Source organism: Cololabis saira, chromosome 2, assembly GCF_033807715.1.
Source record: "Cololabis saira isolate AMF1-May2022 chromosome 2, fColSai1.1, whole genome shotgun sequence".
NCBI classification, from domain to species: Eukaryota; Metazoa; Chordata; class Actinopteri; order Beloniformes; family Belonidae; genus Cololabis; species Cololabis saira.
In genome coordinates this window covers 12,975,381-13,000,109 of record NC_084588.1, presented here as the reverse complement: position 1 = coordinate 13,000,109, position 24,729 = coordinate 12,975,381, and the positions used below count along the sequence as shown (strand labels likewise).

The window sequence follows — 24,729 nt, the reverse complement described above, 5'->3', positions numbered from 1 at the left end:
CTCTGGTGATTTTTGTACTTATATAGTCTGCAGTGCTAAGTGTGCAAAACAGAAAACGTGACTCCATTGAGTTTTAGTTCTGTTCTGGTTTTATAGCATCAATTCACAACAAAGACCAAATAGACTTACTTTACAGGTAAAAAGGATGTTGATTCAAGTCAGTTTAAATAAAATCAGATTCTAATAAAATACAATTCAATTGAATTCCAATTTTATTTCACTTTCACTTTCAATTTCAAAACTCTTATTTATCAGTAATTTTTTATACATGGTAGATTAAGTCATTAACCTAACATAAGCATTGAATTTATTAATGTGACTATATGTCATGTTCCAGCAAAGGACACCTGTGAAAAACCAAGCCAGACTGTCAATACGACGGCTCCAAAATTAGGATTTATAATATTTGTTGAAGAGAAGTTATTAAGGAAACAAAACTTAATTGCCTGCATTCAGTGTTTTACCATGTTTAACAACTCTTTCCATCATAACTGAAACAATAAAATCAAAGAAAAGATCTAACCAAACTTAGTTACCATTGAATGTACTGTATGTCAGCCACAAAGCCACTTTAAACACTAAAATGAACAGGCCAAAGATACAGTGAACCTCATTAGGCAACAGCAAAAATGCATGAAGGAATTAAATAACAACAAACAAATGCTCTGATTAATGTCACATCCCCCCCAATGGCATTTGTAGACATGAAAAGTTAATTATACCCTCTTAGGTTTTTATGAATCTGGACATGATTTATAAAAAAAAAGAAAGAAAGAAAATCCTAATAGTTTGCTGATTAGCACATTCAGATGTGTTACCACAACACCAAGGAGGAATGACATGAACAGTTTTTTCTGCATTTTAATAAAGCTGAAAAACAAAGGTCAGCATGACTTTGGTTTATAAAGCTGGATTTAAAATAAGTCCAAAAATATCTGTAACAAATCCTCTCACATGTCAGTGAAATGAAGTATATTTTTGAGAAAAGTGGGACATAATCCTCCAACAGTGACGTAAGACTAATAATGTCATCCATAAAGTTATTATTAGCTGTTATTTCACAGGTATACTTAATCATTATTTTAAAGCAGGGTCTGATCCTACATCTATATGATATCTCATGCAGAAGGACAGAATGGAAGCATGATGGCTTGTACTGGTCACAGATTTTCTGCTGTGCTGTCTGCCCAAACGAGCTTTGATGAAAATTTGGCCTGGAAGTCGGCATTCCTGGCTGAGTCAGTCAACTGTTCCAGTGTTGGGGATACCGTCTCGGAATGTGGGCCGGTTGAGCACACGTAAGTGCCTGGTGTGAGTTGAAAAGGGGTTTTTCCTGAGTTAGGGGCCAGGGGCCGACAATGGAAAATAATGTGAATCCATCCTCACTGGAACTTAGGCCTCCTCAGTCCATAGTGGTACAGTAGATGGGATGAGGAAAGGGAGCAAAGATGGGTGGGGCGAAGAAGGGGAAACACTTGAGACTGGTGTCATTGAGAGTTTAAAGTATTTCACTAAAGTACTTCCCTTATTGTTCACTGATGCCATTTTCCACAATGGTGTTATGTCAACTATGATTTAAATAAAAACACAATGAAAAGTAATATGATTTAAAGTATGTAGTTTTATGAGAATACATCACTTGTTTCATATTCAACAATGCTGAAAATAATAATTTCAGCTATGAATGTAGATACATGAAATAATAAGTATCTTCTGAAAGAGAAGCCATTGCACACCATGAACCATCGACAAATTTAAAGAAGTGGCTGACGTCGAGGAATCCTATTACTGGCTGGACTGAAAGACAGCATGGAGGCATTAACTTGCAGCACAAGAACAGGCCTTGAGCACAAGAGCGATGGAGGCTGGTGTCCATCACGCCAGACAAGACCCTAGCTACTGTGCAAAGATGCCCCAGAGACAATCCAGCTCTTACTTCATAAATGATGGCAGGTAAAGCATACATGGAACGACACAGCCCGGTAGCCGTTATAGTTTACAGGAAGATCTGCACCGAGTATAGGTTGGAAGTCCCAAAGTCATGGTGGGAAATACCTCCACGGGTGGTGGAGAATGAAAGAGCGAAGATCCTGTGGGATTTCCACATCCAGACCGATAAACTGGTGATGGCTAAACAACTGGATGTAGTGGTGGGAGACAAACTCCCGAAGAGAGAGGTGGTGATTGACATGACAATCCGAAGCGACAGCAATATCAAGAAGGAACAGGAGAAACTGGAGAAGTAGCAGGGGTTGAAGAAAGAGATGGAGAAGATCTGGACGGTGAAGAGGGCAGTGGTGCCAGTCGTAGATGGAGCACTTGGAGCTGCGTCCTTCAAGCTGGGAGATTGGCTCGAGCAGATCCCAGGAACAACATCCAAGATCTCTGAGAGAGCAGTCCTAGGAACAGCTAAAATACTACACAGGACCTTCAACCTCCCAGGTCTCTGGTAGAGGACCCGAGCTTCAAGGAGGCAAGGAATAGGCACGGGTGAAGTTTTTTTTTGTTTTTTTTTTCCTTCCTATATATGTATATATAATATACACATGTATGTAGACTCATTATATTACACTATACTGTATGTGTGTTGTACGTGTTGTAACCTTTAGGATTGGCAACAGATTCAGGGCAAAATAGTTCAGCAGTCAAGTACACTTCAGACACCAAGTGTTATTAACGATGATGTGACAGACTGCCCTCTCCAACACACTGTAGGCATACCTCCAGTAAATCAGCTGTACTGTTCCAGGTACCTGAACTTGATTAAACTAATGTAATTTTTGTAGAAACTGCGGCTAACAGTTACTTCACTGAGATATGAAGCTGCAAAGGGCCTTTCACTGTTTGGACCAGGTGTCAGACAATCAGTGACATCAAAGTAACTCTGTATAAGCTGGGACTTATTTTCCACCTCTGAAACTCTGATGTTTGAGTACGAAGTCAGATAGTTTTATGTCACCAAAAAAGAGGGAACCCAAAGTTGAACCTGAAGTTATTTTGCAAACTCATTACTTCAGTTTCATAGATCCATAGTAACTGCTCCTGGACAATCTCTATTTATCAAGGGTGTGTAGTTGTTTATTTTAGTTTTTTGTTTATTCAGTTCTTTATTTTTTGTGACTTCCAGAGTTTTTTTACAATCACATAATGGTATTTTCCTTTTTGTGAAGTCATGCCCCTGCTTTTCATTTGCAACTGCAGTGACCTTTTTTAGGTGCAGAGTTTTGACATGGGACTAAATGAACTTGGTCTCGCCCTTAAATTTGAGTCTGATATGCTTTGCTTGCTCTGCAAAGGGAGGATCTATAAATACTGGCCCCCGTGGACATAAAACTAGAAAGTGAAAATGATCTGGGCTGATTTTTCACAGACTCACACAAGTCTCATTTGTCATCTGTGTTTGAATTTTTCTTAACCTCCCCTGACTGTTCTACCAACGAGAGAGGGACAGAGAGATGGGATGATAAAGGTAGCTGTCGCTGGTTTGGGAGCCAGACTTTTTCATTGCAGCCATGCATGAGCAAACAGTTTATTTCTGGAAGTTGACGGGGTGTTCTGCGAAGTCGTACTAAACCTCAGGAATGGGGACAGACAACTTGCCAAATGAATGGAAGGGAAAATAAAATAAAGCTCGTCTTTGCCTCCAGGCTAGTACAGCGATGGGATTTTTTTCTCACATGATTCCAGGTGTGGATGTAAATTTTGTTATGTTCCTTTTTTTAAGGAGAATGGAATGAGAAACTGGGGTTCATAAAATGTTGCCAGTAGGACCCCACACTCAGACACAAATCAGAGCCTCTAACATGTTGATATTATCTAGACTGTAAATGGGGGAGAGGCAAATTAAATCTTAATGAAAGAAGCAGTTACTGAGTAACAGGCTTCATGGCTGAGTATACCGTCTGAAAATATTATAGAGGTGTTTAAAATTTGCAAGTGTGTGCCAAATCTTTAAACCAAAATACAAATCCAGCAGAAAAACATTCCTTATGACAGTAGTGCATAGCTTTGCTGTGATAATTTTCTTGCTGTATACATTTTTGCTGAAAACTGAGCTAAATGACAAATAATCGTAGCCTAAACATTCTTTCTATACATGAAGATTAAAAGATGATATCTCCTTCCCACCCATCTCCGCTGAGAACTGCATATGCGCAATAGTGTTCAGCCGCTATTGTCACCGCACGTATTTTTCAACAGAGTTGGACATCTCCCACCCTTCTATCTCTGATGAGAGTTGCACCATAGACTGTTTATAACAACGGATGAAGCATTTAGTCATGTGTCTCATTGGGTTTGGAAGTCCGTTTTCCTTCGTACGGAGAGCAGACATGTCAACATATTGAACGGTAAATCCTGCTGTAAATGTCTGACAGCAGCTCTGCAGATATTTCGTTGTGGTTCAGCTGAAGGAGCTGGGAGAAAAGCTAACTTTGATTGACATGCAGTGGGCATGTTCCCATTGGCTCCATACGAAGAAAAACGGGCTTCAAAACCGGTCTCCAGAAACCAAGGGTGACATGACCGAATGCTTCATTCATTGTTATGTACAGTCTGTGCAACAAAGTGCAGCGCCAGGTGAACAATACGGCAGTGGCTGATGCAACGCCACAGCGATTAGCAGAAGTTCGTTAGAGGATGTATTTTTGAATGTGTCCATATTTAGGGCATTTCATTTTCAATTAGCACATCATTTAAACAATCTCATGCAAAATTTAAAAGCTGAGAGTAAATAAGAGCCGTTTGATAATTATGAGATCATTAGTCGACTAATCATTTCAATAGTTGACTAATCGACAATCAAAAAGTCATTAGCTGCAGGTCGAAAGTAAGATGAATGACAATCGGCTGCTATAAAAAGTACAGATTGAAAAGGATGCTTTTGTTTTCCATCTTCCATCTTTGCATTCAAATTTTTTTTTTCTTTAAACCAATATATCAAGAAATTGTCAACTTAAAAAAAAAAGAACAAGTTCTCTGTTATGGTGCCATGACTAATAATGAACCTCACAGAACGTCATCTTTATTGCACACTGTTATGACATAAACCTTAGACAAACAGAATCACTGGGCATCTTGATGCTGAACAAAACTGAAGAAATGTTACCCCTGTAATTCAAGCTGTGTTTTTCATTGGCACCAAAAATGTGTGAATAATATTTTATGTTAATCAAGTTGGTTAATTACTAAAATTAAATTTTTCAATCAATTATAATTTGGGATGTACAATTTATACATTTCAGTGGTACTGCAAAATATATTTTTCCTATTTCTTCAGGAGGAACTCCCAAACCAGACACTAAGAAAAAACATTGTATTAAAAGTAATCATACCCTTGTTTTAGTCTTCAAAGTTAGATAAAATGCTGAATGTAAGACTTTTTCTTTGACATTATTAATTTAGTATATTGACAGAAAATGACAGAACATGTTGAATGAAGTCTTCAATAGTGATTTCTCTGTATTTTTCCTAATTTCCAAATGACTAAATATGAAACTAGTACAGCTTTGATGGTGTGTTGATACTTTCAACATTTTTTTCCATAACTTTTCAGCAAGGTAAATCAACTCATTATGTGTGATCTTTTTTTTTTTAATGTTTTTTTTTAATTTATTCGTACTCCAATAACCATTATCAGCAACCCATCTTATAGTTGATAGTTCTGTAATAACGAGGTCTGTGGGTTTGTGTTATTATATTGAAAACACATTCTCTTAAGCTTAAATCCTCCTGTAACACGAGAAAACTTGGATGATTCAAATGTGCATGTGTGTTTGTGTGTCTCTGTAAAAGAGATGGTGAGAAGAGGGTGAGAACAGGTGAGGGATACCAGTCTGGTAGATGAACGTCCCGACCCAGCCAGACACAGGAACGCATGTTTCCTCATATAGCCGCTCAGACGCGCAGCTCGGCCCTTCCCTTCCCCGTTACCACCCTCCTCTTAATCAAGTGCTTCTGCTACACAGTACAGAACATTTCTTGTGTGAGGAGACTTCCCCTTCCCAGATGTACAGACAAGCTGATCTGTATAGACAAGGCAGCACAGAATCTGACATGAACTAGACTTGGAGGAACATCTTAGTCTTCATACTCTCAGTTTGTAAGTTACCTACTTATAAGTACCTGGATTAAGTGGGTTTTCACTTTACACTGGCAGCTTTACAAGCTGCTTGATCCAACCTCACAGAATAATAATGTATTTTGGTTTTTCATCAGTTTCTAGTCTTGCTCAGTAGTGTCTAGCTCCTCCTGACACTTTCTTTTATTTTTTGAAATATAACCAATTTACTCTTTCAGATTAGTCTAAACTTCATTGTTTTGTCTGTAATTTTATATTTAAACTTTGATGCAGTAGATCTGTTGGTAGGTGGTGTTAAAATAATGTTAAAATAATATTAAAAATGTGTTAAAATTATCTGGTTAAAATGTTCTTAAAAAAAAAAAAAGTTATATCATTATTAGTTTGTATATTGTATTAACTGACTAGATTAAAATATGCAAGACTTGAAACAAAGATGCCTGGTCTATGGGAGGAAAATGCTATAGCAAATGTATATAATATTGTGTTAGTATTACATTTATCCATTAGGGTTTTAGTAAAAAAGAAATTACTACAGTGTATGAAACCACAATATTAGGGGAAAGAAATTGCAATATGATTATTTTCCAAATGTGTGCAGCCCTACTCTTAAAACATACAGTGTGCATTGTTTCCTGTGGAAGTTATCTCTCCACTTTCTGGAGTCGTTATGGCGTAAAGAAATTACACTCGACTCCAGATTTTTCTGTTACAAAGTATTTATTGTCCAGTTGAAAATGGCATTTTGTCAAATCAGTCTTCACCCAAAAATAGAAACAATAATGAGATTGTATCTCTCAATTTCCTACACCCTACTCATTATAGAAGTGTTTCTAGTTTGTGTCTGATAAATTATTAAATATCTTACCCTATTCATTGTTTGGCGACACTGACTTGGCACCAGGCCCAATTAACTTAAGCTACCGATATATTACCCTAACGTTAGCTGACTATCAATATTTGATAATGTCTATTTAACTTGTAAAATCTATTATGAGTTATCTTAAGCTAAAAATTCTACAAGTTCTCAGGTATGTTGCTGCCCTGTTTTCCAATAGGACCCCCCCCCCCACACACACACCAAAAAAAGTACATACAAAGTAAGATGCTTTTCTGCAGCCTACCTTAGTATTCACGAGTACCCGAGCCAGTGCAGGACTCTGCTTTGAAGTTGGAGATGTGCAATAATAGTGTACAATTTTAAAAAAAGAAGAAAAAAGAAAAATTTAAAGGAGCGGCAGCTAGGATTGTTTTTTGTGGCAGTTTTGAGATTTTGTCACAGTTTTGTTATTTACGTCCTGTTTTTTATTTTGAGATCCTGTGTCCTTGTGTTTCAGTTCTGTCTTGACTTCCCTTGTTCCAATCTGCCCTGATTGTCTGCACCTGTCTCTCGTCAAGCCTTCCATGTACATCTTGTCTTGTCTTTCCCTTGCTCCCTGCTGGTCTGTATTGTGTCTACCCTCCATGTGTCATGTCAGGTTTTGGGGATTTTTTTCATGTTCAAGCTCTTGTTTTTTGTAATTCCTGCTCAGAGTAAAAATAAATCACGTTTTCTGGAATTCTTGCCCCCTCGTCTGTCCTGCATCTGGGTCCTACTCAGCCCCATCATGACAGGACAGAACGGACTAGCCAGGAGCAAGGGAAAAACAAGACGAGACAAGATGTAAACAGAAGGCTTGACTTGACACAGGTGCACACATCCAGGGCAGATGGGAACAAGGGCCGGCAAGACAGAACTTAAAAACAAGGACACAGGGTTTCAAAATAAAACAGGAACCTCAATACCAAAACTGTGGGGAAAAAAACTAAACTTACATGAACTCAAAACTGACAGTTTTTGTGTTACCTGGAATTATTATTTTCTATATCATACATCATACATACGGTAATCTGAATATCTTGTATTTGCTTCAGTAAACCAAGTAGCATGATGATTATGGATGAGGAAGTGATAATGGCTATTGATTGGCTGAGCCCAGTGTCAATCAGTCATGTTTGAAATACATTTAATGCTTTATATAAACTCTCCTGGCGTGATACAAAAAAATTAACCCCCCTCACCGTTGTCATGAATATGAAATCATACTATTAAGACCAAACTTTTTTTGAACTACGATGTAAATATTTTTATTTATGCTCTAAAGTTGGTCTTTTTAACATTGGAGTCAGTGGAGATTGACTGGCTTTTGTAGCCATCCTTTATCGGTCAGTCGAGGAACTGCAATGAAACCTAGTCCCACATGAGCGTCAATGCAGAAGTAATATGGTTTGGCGCTTTGTTGGTACCATCTCTAAAATATACACCAACTCAAATGTCAAGCTTTAGTCCTACACAACTGTTGTCACCATTTTCTGTTCTTTATTAGCAAGCCATGTTCACATGGGGTCCTGCTGTTGTTCAAACACCTTCCACAGGTGTAATGTGGATGACGGTGTTAATGTGTTAAGGTGTTAATTTTGTTCTCGAACAGCTTTTCTCTACAGTTTCATGGCTTATACATTCAAATGCGTACATTAAACTTAGCTTTAATGTTTGGTACATCAGATAAAAACCTCATGGGGAGAACGGTCCTCGTTTGCCAGTCCACGGAAGCTGAATCAAAAGGTCAATATGGTGGTTGCTCCAGGCTCAGCCGTGTCTCTTGATTGTCCTTTCTCTCCTCACATGAATGGATGATGACAGTGGAGACACAGCAAGGCGCCGCTGACCACTCTCACTTACTTTCACTTGCATGATTATGCTATTGGCTGCAGTTAGTCAAAGTGAGATCAGCAGAACTGTTCGCCATGAGAGCCCCATGGCAACTGTTGCTGTGACCACAACAGGAGTTCAAAGTAGCCAGTGGGTGGAAATGACCTCATCCGTAACCAGACTCTGCCAGGAAGCTGTGTTCACCATCTACATCCAGACTCGCTGAGGTGCTTGTTTTCCACCAAGATGTTAAATACCTCAAATACTTTCACAGAAAAGTAACTGTAAACTCAACTTGTGCTGAAAGTAGCAGTAAGGATATGTGATTTTGATTTCTTTTCTTTTTGTATATATAAACTCAAAGAAGAGGAAACACAATATACACTTTGTATAGGCAGTATATCTGATGGTTATGCTCCAGAAATGTCAGTAATTCTACTAATTATTGGCAAAACTAACAGCAGAAAAGAGGAGAAGAGGCCAGCCTGTTATGGCAAAATGTTTTGTGCAGGTACAAACCAGATCATTCTTGCTTGTACAGCTATCTGGCTGCCAGGTTTAACTTCTGGCCATCCTGTGAATGTTAAGTACAGTTCTTACCACCACAAGCTGCTCTGCTGTCTTGCCGGTCGGTGTTTGTTCTGTGTTTACTCACATGGTTACCTAAAAAATATTGAAAACTTTATCCTTGATAGTGTTGACAGCAGAGGATGTCGGTTAAATCCACTCATCCCAAACGCATAAACACAACCCATATGAAACAATATCCATTTTCCTAGCAGGCTTTGCAGTCCTCATTTTCCTGTTTTTTTTGTACTTATTTATTACCGTACTGTTTTTAGTATATGTTAGTATCCTAAATGGCCATGTCTTTATTTTAGGGTACAAGCATTTATAAAATGACAATAATGTGTTAAACTAAAGTTTGTTTATCACTATATTATGTGGCTTTTCACATTTCTTTAGTGAAAATGCCGCAGATTTGTGGTGATGCATTTAATGTTGAGGCATTTTCTTGGTCATAAGAAATTACAGTAGTTAGAAGAAAATAGCAATTTTGGCAGTTTCAAGGCAATTTAATTTCTTTGGACATGAAATTTCCCGTACCGAAACTTTAACTTGCCAAAGGTTATGCCAATAGCTTAATCAATCATATTTGTGAGGCCTTGCTACCTCTGCTCTTATACAGGAAAAAAAAAAGAATAACATTTTGTTACATTTGATATTTTATCTGTATGAATTTTGTGACTTTGCTGCTTCTGCATTAGTTCCCATGTGCATACATTTACCTTTTGCTGTATTTTTTCAGAAAGCATGGATGTTAATCTTTCTTGACAGAATTCCCCCTTTTTTTAAATTTTTCCTAAGCGAGGGATGTTTTTAAGCCAACAGAACATACGAAATGAAGATTCAAATGTGGCTGAAGAGCCCCTGACTGCCATTTCCTTAAATAGAGTTGTGGGCTTCTCTGGTCCACTCTTGGCAGAGCCGAGGCTCACATTCCCAGCATAGTTGTGACTGCCACATCCAGAGGCTCCCAAACACTGGAGCATATCGCACACATCTGCAGGTAGACTGCTGATTATTACACTGCTTTCCCTACACACAGCGTTTCCGTCAGACGTCCAGCCATTAGTTGCTACAACAACAGGAGATGCAGGACCTCCTGAGGAGGAAGTGGGAAGGAAGGTGATTGAATTAGCAAAGAGTCATACTCCATTCTTACAACTGATGTCTCATACTTGGAATCTCCTTCCACTTTGGATAAAGATCAGGCAATAAGAAAAATCATTCATCATTGATTTGTGTAGATGCATGCAATAAGAGCTTATATTTAAGTTTGTAAACACAATGGTAATTGTTTAGGAAAACACAAGGCTTTGACAATATATCTGGATTAATATCTGCAAATTATATTAAAATGCAGACGTCATTAATCCATTTCGACTGCACTGGAAGAAACGCAGGCAGAGTATGTCATTTTTGAAGTACTGCAGGTCCTGATGTAATACCAGTCCCGTGCGAATAGGGCATTAGTTTCAATAAGCTTGAAGTTGATTCAAAGATTGGTGCTTCACACTACAACGGAGCATACCGATCAAATGAAGCCAGTACAGGAAGATGTCATCATTTATAAAAGCCACGATAATGCCTGTCCTTTTTCTGTTGAAGAGAGAAACATACTCAACACCAATAAACAACTTTTTTTATCTGGCAGGTGCTTCCTGCTTCACAAGTATAAGCACACACAAACACTGACATCTATCTTGGCTGCTCTTTATAACATTGCACGGCATGAATAAATAAACTTTCTTTGCAATAAGACGGCTGTATGCAGGTTTACACAAAATGTGAAAACCAGATGAGAGTTGGGCATTATACAATATCCTGTAATTTGCCAAGGTGTCAACTTTGAAGGTGCAGTAATATAAAAAGATGTTAATTGTCTTGTTCTTTTTTTAGGTCAAAGGGATCTCTCACCATCTCTTTCTTATTAAAATAACATGTTATGGATCACTTATGTGGTTGAACCTGGGTTTTGTTATTTCATTACATAGAAACTGACAACTGACAACAAAGTTGCACCTAAATTATTAAGCTGAGGACATTTAACAGTTGTGTGAGAAAGACCAAAATCAACTTCTAGATATTTTAAGAATAAATGACTACGTTTATATATGCAGTCAAAATTCGGGTTGAGGTCAATATTTCGGTTACTGAAACATTCGGAATAATCTGTTTCCATGCGTGAGCAAACAGGGTTATCCCTGTTTACATGTTAATTAATCATTTGGGATATCTGGATCAAACCAGCGACGCACGGAGAACGTCATGACACAATTACCGTCATTTCCGCTTCTTCTTCCTGTATCCAAAACAACAATAACAGCAACACGGCAGATAATGACCAGCCCAGTAGAAGTCGCCTTCTTTTGTGCTTTGCTGCTGGTACTGACCCACCACCAGGACTTAACACTATTACTCGTCGCCTTCTTCATTAATGGAAGGGGAGAACGTGAAGAAATGGCAAATGGAACCGGAGCTGTGCCATCCATATCCACGCTACCCGTTTCCACCAGAGCACCCCCGACACTTTGGATGAAGGTGCTCAGTCAGGACTGGTGGGAAAGGGTAGCCATGATGGAGTTCACCGACACAGACTCGTTTCTCCATGTTTATAAGAACTTCCTGGACTCAAAAGACCAAGATTCCTTGCGAAAAGAACATGCGCAGAAAACAAATTCATGTTCCTTTTGGTGGGGATATCCCGTTAGGCGTATACATGACCGAATATTCGGGTTAGAAAAGGAGTAACCCAGGGTTCATGAGCAAATTCGGGTTATTCAAAGGGGTTATTGGTGTTTACATGGCCGTGCAAAACCGGGTTATTGCTAATATTCCGGTTAGAAAAAGGTTATGCATGTAAACGCAGTCAATGTTGGTTGTCAGAGTGCCAGAGTGAATTTAGATCCATTTAGGATTACAGGTGGGGCATGTGTAACTGAATTATACTATGATAGACACATACTTGAGTTCCTTGGTTGAAATCAAGTTTTTAGTTGTTTTTTTTTTTATTGAGGTTTCAGAAAATCCATCTCAAGTGTATACACTGTATGTTAAAAAGAAACTGATGTATGAAAGTCAAAGCAGTTTATTGTGCAAAATTCCAGATCAGAGCTCCATGTTTACAAGAGAGAATGAGCCAGTGAAGCAGTGTGAAACTGCAGCTCACTCGCTCCCTGGCAGTTCATTAGTCTGCAAATGTGTGGTACGAAACTGTACATACAAACAGTTGTCTTCAGGTTTCTAATAAACAATGGCAATAAAAAGTATGTGAACCCCTTAGAATTGACTGCTTTTCTGCTTTAGTTTGCCATAAATATAATCTGGTTGCCATTTAAAAGGTAATGGACAGACTCTGTGGTTAACCTCATAAAACACAATTACGGTTTATTATGTCTTTATTGAGTACATTCATGAAAGATTCAGAGTATTGGTTTTACAGTTGGGCAACCCCTATTTGGCAGAGCATTTGTGTGGTTCATTTAGCGTAGTGTTGGGTCTTTGTCAGACAACCTTTACTAAGCTTCAGCCACCCTGACATTTTCATGATGGGGTGTTTTGGTAAACTGGTGAATTAATCTTTTCTGATAGCAGGTGGTTCAGGCCCTGGGGCATCAAAGTTAGCCAAATCTGCATGATTTATCCATCATAATTCACCACTGTGATCATGTTTTGATACTTGTAAACTGAATATTCTTCTTGAACAATGAAACTTTTGTTTCAGCAGTCCACAAACATTTCCTCAGTAAATGTAGATGGAAAATGTGTTTTTGTGTCAGACTTCAGGTGCACAGCAGTGTTTTGGGGAAAGCAGCAGCTTCCTCCATGGGACAAATTATTCAGTCACTCATGCATAGTAGACTGTTGAACAGATGTTTCCAGGTGCAGTGATGTCATCAGGCTTTTAGTTTTTTCTTCTTTTTTTTTATACCTGCATCAAGACTTCTTCCTTGTGCCATTGGAGTGGTCTTATCCAAGTGCTCATTTCTAGAAAGAGTAGCCATAGTACTGTCTAACTGCCTAAACCCTTTGATTTGACTTTGTATTATTTTCTAGCTTTAAAGAGGTCAATTGCTTCTGATTATATGTCTTTTAAGGTCTTCTTTTGCAAGAGTGGTTCATATCATCAGATGCTTCTTATGGACAGCAAACCTTGTGTTTAAGTGTCTTTCATCAGAGTTGCTTTAAATCACACCTTCATATCAAGCTTATTTCACTAATTGGACCCCAGGTGTGGAAACTATTGACTTCAGTTAGATTACTTTTATTGAAGTAATTCATCTTTAGGTTCACTAAGGTTTCCTTCCGGCTCTCTGAATGTTTAATACATGACCATACTTGTTGCTTGATGTACTACCTCTGTAAACTTTTCCCTGATGAGTTTATGGTCTAAATCCCTAGTTTTACATCTTTTAAAAATAGAATAATGCTCATTTTGTGAATTCTTAACCTATCTAGAGTAAAATGGACAGCAGTGGAGTGTGATTGCTTTGTGATTGGCAAGATGCTCTCAGTTAGTAGTGTTTATTTTATGTTTATGTAATAATTGCTCGGGGGTCATGTTCTGATCCCTTGAAAGCGCCTAGAGACAACTTCTGTTGTAAAAGACGCTATATAGATACATTGAATTGAAGTTATGTCCACCCTTCCCTTGTAACATCTAAAACTTCAGACAGAATGTTTCATTATTAGTCTGTGGAAACAATTAAGTTTTATTCTCCCAGATTCCATTTTTTTTTAATTAAACACACAAACTAACTTGAAATATAAAAGAAGGAATTGAAGGTACCACAATTGCTGTCACTTTACTGATCAGACTGCTTAAGACTGCACGTGCACAAACAGAAAGTTTAATTACAGCCATTTACTAGTCGTGCTTAGACTTTCTTCTCTTTGTCCATTCATTTTCTTTCTCTTTCTTTCTTTCTCTCTCTCTTTTGCTCTTTCTCTCTCTCTCGTAGTACTTTCACCATGTTTATGTATACTTCATTTAGTTCATCTTCACCTCTTCTCTTAGTTCCTGAAACTTGCCGACACCAGTGAACCTGCTAGTCTGTTTTTCTGTATCTTTTATCACTCCTTCTTTTGCTCCGTCCCTATTCATCAGGGCCCCATCATTTATTTCGGGGCCTGTGGGAGCCTGCCTGCATCTCTTACAGGATGTGGACTGAGTGTAACAGTGCAGTGTATAACAGTACATTATTGAATTATTTATTACTTAATTCATTCATTCATTCAGTCATTTATGATTTTATTTCTTCCCCCCCCCCCCCACATTTTCACTTGTGCATTGTCAAACTAATATTTGCGCTTTTGTTTTAGTCTATTTTATTTTCATTTTTCACACCTCTAATTTAGTCTTACATTTTGTTTTAAGATTTAATTAATTATTACTTTATTACTTTTCTTATTTTCTTCTCTGATATCCTTTAAATGTTTCCAGCAATGTTATAAATAAATTAATAGCCAGATGAATTGTGAGCCACACAGCTGATGTTTGGATGAAGACTTCAGTAGAGTTTTGAATGAAGACCAAATTGAAATTAAGGACTATAGGCTGTGATGAGTGAAATATCTTAATGTTGTAACAGAGGATATGTTAATTCTTATCTATTCACCAAAATTAGTGGCATTTCTACTTGACTTGCTTGTGGCATTATACTTTAATTTTTCTGTTTAGGTCCTTGAACATTTTCATTATTGATCGATTTTAAAAGAAAAAAAATTAAATGCCATATGTCTTTATCTAAGTGATACCAACAGGTATGCAGATAGATTTAACTTTTATAGCCAAAATCTTTCTCCTTGCTTCCTGGCTTCATATTCTTGTTAAACGCTTGGTATATATTGTATAAATTAATTATTTTACATAACAGATTTTTTTCTTCAGTGAAAGCAATTCAGTTGTATAGAACTATGACACTCTTTGTTTTGTTTTTACCTCATACGTCTATTTGTGGTCAGACATTTTGTAAACGTAACCCCGTTTGATGACGTTAAAGCCCTATAAAAAGTAGAAATAGGACATGAGCTCTGCTTTGTGCGTGCGTGTGTTTGTGTGAGTAAGAGGGAGAGCTTTGATTCATGAGGAATCACTCCATTCTTCAGCAGCAGGCTCTGTGGTATGCCAGCACATTCCCCACTGCTGAGCTGGAGAATCCACTCGGAAAGCAGGAGCAGGAATTTTTCCTTACTACCTCCTCCCACCCCTCACTCCACCCATTCACTACTCTGCTTTTCTCAACTTCGGTCTCCTCAAGTAACCCCCACAAGACTGTTTCTCTAAACTGTATTTTCCAAATAGTTTTCCCATACAGTCTGGGCATGGACACATTCTGAATCCATGAAGTCTTCAGGTCTTGTTTTCTTAACTGTATGGCAGTCCAAGCTATGGTTTACTGTGTCTGTGATTTAAAAAGTCACACTCTCTTTTCTGTCTTTTGTCCTTCCCAGTCTGTTTTTCCATTGTGTTGCTTGGAGCCAGCCTGTATAAGCCTCCTTAGTATGTCTTTCCCTAAACTAAGTCTCCTGTTCTGTTTGTTATTGGTAAGCTCTCTGGATTTGCTTTCATTGCTGTCTTCTGGTTGGTGGAGGGAACACGCTGTGTCAGATGTGGTGTTGACTCAACAGGAGCCAGAGCAAGTTGCCAGTCGTGAAACAAAATGAGACAGTGTCATGTTTGTTTTGCTAACAGGGGTTGCTTAGGACAGCAGCTCAGATGCCGGAAAGACATGTAGGCACATACATGTACTGCAGTCATTCTTTAACCATAATCCTTTGTGGTCAAGTTGTAGCTTCATAAAAACTCCAGCCCAAATATATGTAATTATTTTTTATCATAATCATATACACACTGGGATAGTGGGCAGTGTTACTTCACAGTGGCAAATATTGCCATCTTTCTAGGGATGACTTGGTAGAAAGGATACGTACACACCTTTTCACGTGTATCACTCACCTTCCCTCTCTTTCTCTCTCCCTCTTTCCTTCTTTCTCACACACAAAGACAAAGCTTGTGTGTCATTGTCAGCGCTGTGTGTTCCTTTTCTAACCACTTACATGGTCTTATCTGTTGTGCTCGCTGCCTTGTTGTGGCTTTGCATGCTGTTGACCCATCTATATTTGGAATGAGAGGAATCATGTGTCTCCACAAGCGTGTGCATATGTGCTTGTGTGTGTGCACGTGTCCATTTGGGTGGGTGGTTATGTGCAAACAAAAAAAATCTGTAGCAAATGATCTAAAACAATCACATTGTTTCCACCACTGTCACTTGTGTCTTGTGATCCGAGTCTGATGTAAAAGGACATGCCGTATCCAGCTCGGGGTCAGTGTTAAATCCACTGAACATCTGCTGCATCTGTAATGTTCCTTCATCCCTGTCAAGTTCCATGCAGGAATCTTATTTGATCTGTATTCTTTGATTCAAATGTTAGCTGGTTTTTGTTGCTATGCATGGCAGAAAACAAACAAGATATGAAATGAAAATATAATTTAGTAAGACAATTGTAGTAATTGTTTTATTTGTTTAGTGCCAGTTCACAAAAAAGTTAATTTACTGCATTTATATAGTGCTTTTTAAGTCTCTTTGACCACTGAGAGCACTTTTACATTACAATTCATAATCACTCATTAATGCACACATTCGTATATCATTCCCTTATTCTGTAGAGATATATGAACTCCCATCCAATGAGTCTATGCCAGTATTTCTCAACCCTGGTCCTCAGGGCACACTGTCCTGCACGTTTCAGATGTTGTTCTAGTCTAAGACACCGGGCATAACTTGGTGGGGCATTAAAAGATCTGTGTAGACCTTGATGACGATCTGATTGTCATCTAATTATTGAAATTAGTCATGTTGGAGCAAAGCAGGGCCAGGTGATTTAATAAAGTTCATTTTGTCCACGGATTTACAATTTAATTTGCTAATTATTTTTGTTAGACAAGAAATTTTTCGTTTTCTTTTAATTACCTGACATGTTTCGGTGATTCCTTTCCCCTTCATCAGAGGCAGGCGACTCTGAGAATTAGCAAATTAAAATTCAGGGCCAGGGTTAAAAAGCACTGGTCTATGCAGTGTTTTTTTTTTTTCTGAAGCACCTGCCTTGCTTATGATTGCAACATGAGGTTTACTGTTTTGTCCAAGGAGACTCTGACATATGGACTACAAGGCCAGTCCAAATTTCCAGTTCAAATAGTTTACATTTTCAAGTTTTGGTTTAAAGGAGACGTATGCTCCTTTTCTTTCTAATGATAAAACAATTTCTGGAGGTATTAAAGAAATGTTTGTGACATGTTTGATCAAAATGACACACGGATACTGTACAAAGGCACTCTTCTCAGTCATGTCTTCACACCTCTGTAGACAACATCTGGTTTTAGGGGTGAAGTCGACGCCACTCCTCCCCCTCTTCTCGTAATTTTGATTTTGAGCTGAAACACAGATTGGCAGGCTGGACAAGTCTATTCTGGTCTTGGTCTCTGAACAGTTCCAATCTGAGCTGCTTGCTGAATTACATATTTTCAGACCAAGGTATCCCAAACCATAGACATAATGTTTTGTGTTTGAGTTGGTTGTCACTTCAGACATCCAAGTATATACTCTGATGAAAATATTGTTGTTTTTTCTTTTCTCAAATGTCCTCTACAACGGTGCATCCCTTATAGGCTGCCTAAGGAACCAGCCAGAAGCTAAGGCATAAAATTATTATGATGATGCATATTTGACTTCTATTTTTAAGCCTCTGGGTCAGCACTCAAACGATATCTTTTTTTTCTAGCAAGAGGATTGTGCTGGGGAGTGATACTTGAAACCTAAATTGACTTAAAGAAGTGTTTGGTTTCAACTATCCATATTACTAAAGAATTATATTGAAAACTAAAACTTCTTAACTTCTTCAATTATACAGATGTATTGGAATAATCAGATTAATACGTATATTTTGAACATTTGATGCCTTCTCTACTACAACAATCATTTAGCAGATGCTTTTATCTGTTCCCTTCCCACCCAACAGAACTTTCTTAGCTTTCTTAGAACTTCCACATTGTTACAAACTAGATGATTATGTCCATCGGTTTTATGTACAGTCTCTGGGTTCAACATGTTGGAGGGAGGGGTGAGGAGGAGAATCTGTGGTGTGTTTGGATTTAAAAAAAAAATGCTTGTTCGGGGCTCAGGAAAATGATGATTTTGCTTTAGCAAAAGTCAAAGCTTTGAAGCTTTTGTGTCAGCAGCACTGGTGTGAATGGTCAGTGACTCACTCACTTTCCTGTTGGTTTGCCTACTTTTTGTTTCTGTTGTACATTCAGTGACCGCGTTGCTGGGAAATGTGGACACTTATAACACCAGATTGACCATAGAGAAATTCTCCAAGGCAGACGGGGCTTTAAGAGTAGCAGCCTTGTTTGGGTGTTACGGCTGGTATCAGAGGGCAGTACCAGGCCAGGACGGCACGCAGAGTTCACCAGCAGACATTGTTCACATCAGGGAGATGCTGTGTCAGCCCCCAAACAAATGACTCTCTGTCTGAGGTTTTAGTGTTTGCTGATGTCTAACTTATATTTTTGTGTTTTCAGTCATTTTCATGTGATCTATTAGATACCAGCGTGTTTCTTTGTCTGGCCTGAAAGGGTCAAAGCATTACTTTGTTTGATTTTAGTACCTCTAACCTTCTATTTACCTGTGTAATTAGAAAATTATAATACTATATTATATTGGGGTGATTTTCATTTTAATATATATAATAGTATAATAGTGTGTGAATTAAAAAAATATATTTTCTGTGTAAATTACATCTAGTTTGAGTGAAATTCATAATAAAGGTCAGAGTCAGAAATGGAAAAACAAGGTGACAGAGTAGGTGTTGGTATTGTTGTATTAAGAGGAAAGTTGTGTCAGTGTTTCCAACATGTCCTCTCCTGTCATCGTAGTAAACAGCCCCTTCATTTTCTCTCCCACTGGATTACCGTTTCATCCTCTCGGCTCAGAATTAAATCTTTGCCTTCCACTCTCACAGTGACTATGACTAATGACGTTAATGAATAGAAGTTGTCTCCATTTAATGCAGAAGCACCACATTTTTTTCTAAGTAGACTTTTACCCTTAATTGGTTGATTTACGCTTGCAGAACTTCTGATCCGGTTTCTGCCCTGTAGGTAGAATGACGACCATATGTATAAGTAGTAGCTAAGTGTTTCTCTTGGCTGTTGACCTTTGACCTGTTCAGAGTGTGAACTATGACTCTTCTTTGAGTGGTGAAAGATGATGTGTGTTTGCTGAGAAGGGAACAGCTCCACCGTGGACTTCCTGACCTTTTAACCTCATCGATCAGTCAGTAACCATGACGTTTTTTTTATACCGTTTTGTAATTTATTTATGGGAAAGTATTTCCACCTTGCAGTTTTTCTGTCAGAAGCAACTTTCAAAGTTGAGGAAAATGTCGGATTCAGAATCTTAAAGTACATTCTGACATGTTGTCCAGTCCAGTGGTGCCGGGAATTGAACCAGCAACCTTATAAATGAACGATGACTCCACCTCCTAATCCATTGCCATACATGTGAATTTATTTTTAGGGGTTTATTCACAGGCATAGATGAACCGACAGTTTCATTGAAGAACTCCATCTGTGTCGATTCTATAAATCACAGAGAATCAGTTCCAGTGGCCACTTAAATCCAGATGCCTCAGATCCATTGATACACTTCTAATATCTTCCTGTTGTCTGCAATGAGCATAAAATACTTCAGACAAAAAATAAAAAACAATCATTATGCCATACCAAAAGTAAACTTTCTTCATACGAAAATACTGTGACAAGATTTTTTAAAAAGAAAAGAAATTACCTGCCAGGAAGTCAACAGGACTTAAGCACTTATATTTTACTGTCCAAATTTAAAAGCAGTCTTTTTAAAGTTGGCATTTCACTACCTTTTTTTTTTACCACTCCTTATATTTTCATTTATATTTTCACCAGTTTCTGTTTTTTGCCTCATTGGAGGAATGAAGCACTACTGTACATCCTCTTGGAGCAGTGGGATGTGTGGTGACTGGCTGACATCACACATCCCACTCCTCAATTCCCTCTCTTTTTTTTAAAGATTTTTTGTGGCTCTAGTGGCCTTTATTCAAAGTGTAGACAGGAAGGGGTTAGTGAGAGAAAATGGGGATGACATGCAGCAAAGGGGTGCAGGCTGGGACTCGAGCCTGCAACCACTGACTGTAGCCTCAGTACATGGGCCGCTGGCTTTAACCACTGTGCCACCCAGCGGCCCTTCCATTCCCTCTTTTTGTTTCCTCCCTCTCAAACTTATCTCTTTGAGGTTTTCATCGCTCTGTGATGTAATATCTCTGTTTTGAGTCAGCCTGTAATTTTCATATTAGCTTACATGGATCTAAATAGTAGGTTTACTGCACATTACTACACAATGTATGTTGCAAGTTTTTCCACTTCATTCTGCTGGCATTCCTGTAAGTAAAAATGTATATGAATGGAAAAGTCTGTATTATTGCCAGTTTCCTGCTGTAAGTGGCTTTAAACCTGACATATCTGGTAGATATTAAGAAGGTTTAGTGGTCTTCTATATGTCCAGTCAAAGCTGCAGCCGTCCACCTGACGGGGCAGAGCGAGTGTTGCATCACAACAAAGTGCACGATAACAGCAGGATGAGATGGGCCCGTAGGTCAGTTTCATCTCTGAATCCACATGTTGGATTTAGAGGCATTGTTAAAAAGCTCCAGTGCCCTCAAATGAATACGTAACATCTCACCAGCAGGAAGTGAAGCCATCCTGCTTCCTAATATGTCCTGTCTTTATTTTTGTGGCTGACTAAAGTTGCTGACCTTGTGGTATCTATAGCTGCGGTTGAAGACGATTGGAATGGACTAAAATGGCCTGCTGATTTTTGCAACCATACAGCTTAACGACCTCTGACTTATGTACAGAAGGGAACGGCTTCCAGGAGCAACCTTCAAAGCCTGCTACTTAGATAAAGAGCAAGAAGGACGGATGAATATGTCTTTGGCCTGACTCCATCATACTTATCTTATCTATTTTTAATTGAATGTCTCCTCCAATCTCCTCTGATGAATGTCCTACTGCCGCTCCGTCTTTCACGTTGTGTCCAGTCAAGTCATATAGCGTCCCCAAGAATTATTCTGGCTACTGACTAGGCCTGTGTTGAAAAGATCGATTCTCCGATTTTAAATCGATTCTCATATTAATTCCTAAAAATCGATTCATATGACTAAAGATCGATTTAAAAAAATATATATATAAAAATTCATCATTACATTACAACTTTTGGTACTTTTTTGTTTATGCCCAAAAAAGGAATATTTTGTTGGACACGAGAATAACCGGTGCCATGTTTTTCGCCTTTAAATATGTTTAAAGGTATGAAAACATTAAAGTTTTCAGTTATAATTGCATAAATTGTCTATATTTCTTTGCTTTATATACTGTCTTGGGGTTACATTTGCATAAATGTTAACCAAATTCTCATAAATGGGGAAAAAATAAAAGCGATTTCTTTTGTCCTCTGTTTCCTCCCTGGATCTGTTTGGTAATTCTGCCCCACATGATGTTTCTGAAAGCAGTTCTATCAGCATTCTGGGAGCTGATTGGTCCTTACAGCATCATTATCTGCCAATACTTGCTGTTGAATCTCAATATAATACTAGTATTAATATGTTGCATAACTAGACATTCATATAATTCATGCAACAGCTGAAAAAACCGTTTTATTAACAGTAACCCAAATCAATATCGGATCGAATTGGATCGAATCAAAGCGTGATAATCGATTCTGAATCTTAAGAATCGGAATCGAATCGATTCTTGATATTAAAATCGATCCCCAGCCCTACTACTGAGACAAACATTTACATTTTTTCTTAAAATTATGAATAGCATTATTGCTTTGTAAAACTTGTGCTTTCTTTTCTTCTGCAGGTATAATCAGCCAGTGGCAAGTTGAGCCTAAGGAGCGCGTCATCTCGCTGGTCCTCACACATCTCCCACTGCTCAAGCCCGGCAACACTGAAGCTAAGGGGGAGTACATGCGTCTGCTGCCGCGTATCCTGGCCCACACCATCGAGCATGGCCACCACCTGGAGGAGTCTCGCCAGCTCTTGTCCTACGCCCTTATCCACCCTGCCACCTCCCTGGAAGACCGCGCCGCGCTGGCACTGTGGCTCAACCACCTTGAGGAGAGAGCTGCCGCACGGGGAGACTCCCTGGAAAGACCTCCTCCCGCTGGACCACACCATCACCACCACCACCACCACCACCATCACCAGTCCACGCCTCCGTCTACTCTCACCTCTTCAGGGTCCTCCTCTTCCACAAACACCTCTTCAACAGGCAACCTGTACACCCTCCATCACCAGCAGCGCTACGGCTCCGACGATCGCCTCAACGGCTGGCAGAGCTCTCGGGATTCAGGAGTGGTCGGTGGCTGGCAGCAGGGCTGTGAAAACGGACACCTCCCTCTCTACCCGTCATCCTCTGTACCAGCAACCATTAACACAGTGGGAACCAGCGGGGGGAGCAGCATTAGTAAGTAAAGCTGGTTGCTGTCGGCCCAATGTGCCCTACACTGATCTTAACAAAAGTGTGCATGCAGATAAACAGAACTTGGAGGCTATGTAGTCAGCTAATACAGACTGATACTGTCTTAACTACAAACACATAGAGTGCTGCTGGGTGTATGAAAAGTATACTTCAGGTGCTCTTCGGCATGGGGATCCAAAAGATTGAAAACAATTTAGAAAAACCGAGGCACTCAAGAAGTTAGAAAAATATAAAAAGCCTTTATTGAATCATGGCTTAGTAAAAGTTAAAAAATGCCAACATGTTTCGGCCATGTAGGCCTTTTTCAAGGCAGATAACAAAGACGCACAGACACAGACTGATACTTTGCTTAATGTTTTGTCATTTGCTTTTCTGCATTAGTTTTAGATCGGCATGGGAACATTTGTTTGATCTGTGAAGATATTGTTCACAGACTACTTTTCCTGTGAATTTTGCGACACGCATTTTTTGTGGCCGATTCATGGAAATGGGATTCACTGATACTCGGTTTATTGGTCTATTTGAAGCCTTTGCTTTTATCTTAAAACATAATTTACTCATTGAATAGTACATTTAGCAACAAAAAGTTATCATGAACTGACAGCTCTTCATTTATCGTAGTAATTGAACCTTGTTCCACTCTCAGCAAGCTTACCTTTTTTGGCTTCTTTTTAATTAATTGATTGATTTATTTTTAAACACAGGACGTATCTAGAACAGGGGACAGCTTGTTAGTAACACCAGATTGTGGTTGAGTGAGTTAAAAATACAATTAATTGGGGCTACATTCATACTGGGACTGAAGCATGGCAAAAACGTCACATTTTTGTTACGGGCACTGCAGGCGTCAACACTGCTCTGGTGGTTTTGATCCTAAAAATGAACAAGTTTTGATCTGCTGCAAGACCCCATCTGTTTCAGTCTAATATGAATGGAGAAAATCAAAAGCATTTAGAAATGTTTCCATAGTTGCACATACTTGCTTCATTATTTTTCTCTTGTGGGTCTGTGTGGATCCTTTCCTGATGTGTCATGCCTATATCATATGACCGTTACTAGAAGATAATTAAACCAGATGAGCCTAAATGACGACATGAAAATGGAACATCAAGTCCTTCTGACTTTTAGTTATTCCTGATTCCACTGACAAAATTAATTTCTATGTCCAGAACCTAATATTAATTTAGATAATTTACTACTATTGTATGGATTAAGCCTGAGCCTGGTTTTCACTCTTCTCAAGTCCAAGTATTGAAAATGTTTGAAAGCATCTTCATCTCAGAGTGGAGAAACACAAGACAGCTATTTCTCTCGTCTCTAAACAGAAATTCTCATTTATTTGCTTTGCATCATTTTCAGTGCATATGCATTTCAGTTGTCTGTCTTGGTGCTTTTATGTGTCCCCTGATCTTTCTGTTTGTTTCTCGTGAACAATCTTCTCACTTCAATCGTTGTTCCCTCCCAAACTGTAGAACAGGGCTCTTCCAGTTCAGTTGTCAAGAGCTGCTGTCTTCCATGTTTTAGACGCTTCCCTTGTTCTAGATACATGTTTGTGGGAACAGAAAACATGCTGCACCATACTCCATACTCCATACACCACACCATATTGAATTACTATCTTTAAAAAGTTATATGATGTTTTCCATTGGTTCAATCTTGAGTGCTCTAGTTCCAGTCCTCCAGGTGCAAGAGCTCATGAAGGATAGCGCCTCTTTTTTTTTTTTTTTTTTTTAACCGAATCCTTATCCGCATTTTAAAGTTGCAGGTATTAAGCTTTTAAAATGCTAACTCAAACGTGATTCAATAACTTTTAGTGAA

At 38.6% G+C, this 24,729-nt stretch overlaps 1 protein-coding gene across 7 annotated transcripts in view; it reads left to right on the top strand.

The window, feature by feature from the left end:
* The window catches only part of samd4a (sterile alpha motif domain containing 4A), a 57,419-nt gene that overhangs the window by 7,690 nt on the left and 25,000 nt on the right, over positions 1 to 24,729 (top strand). For all 7 annotated transcript variants that reach the window (XR_009783944.1, XR_009783943.1, XR_009783945.1 and 4 more), the window contains exon 3: positions 22,291 to 22,896. Coding sequence is in view for 4 of the 7 variants with exons in the window: in XM_061738259.1 (XP_061594243.1) it covers positions 22,291 to 22,896 (606 nt within the window). In the remaining 3 variants the exon portion in view is untranslated. The remainder of the gene's footprint in view (positions 1 to 22,290; positions 22,897 to 24,729) is intronic.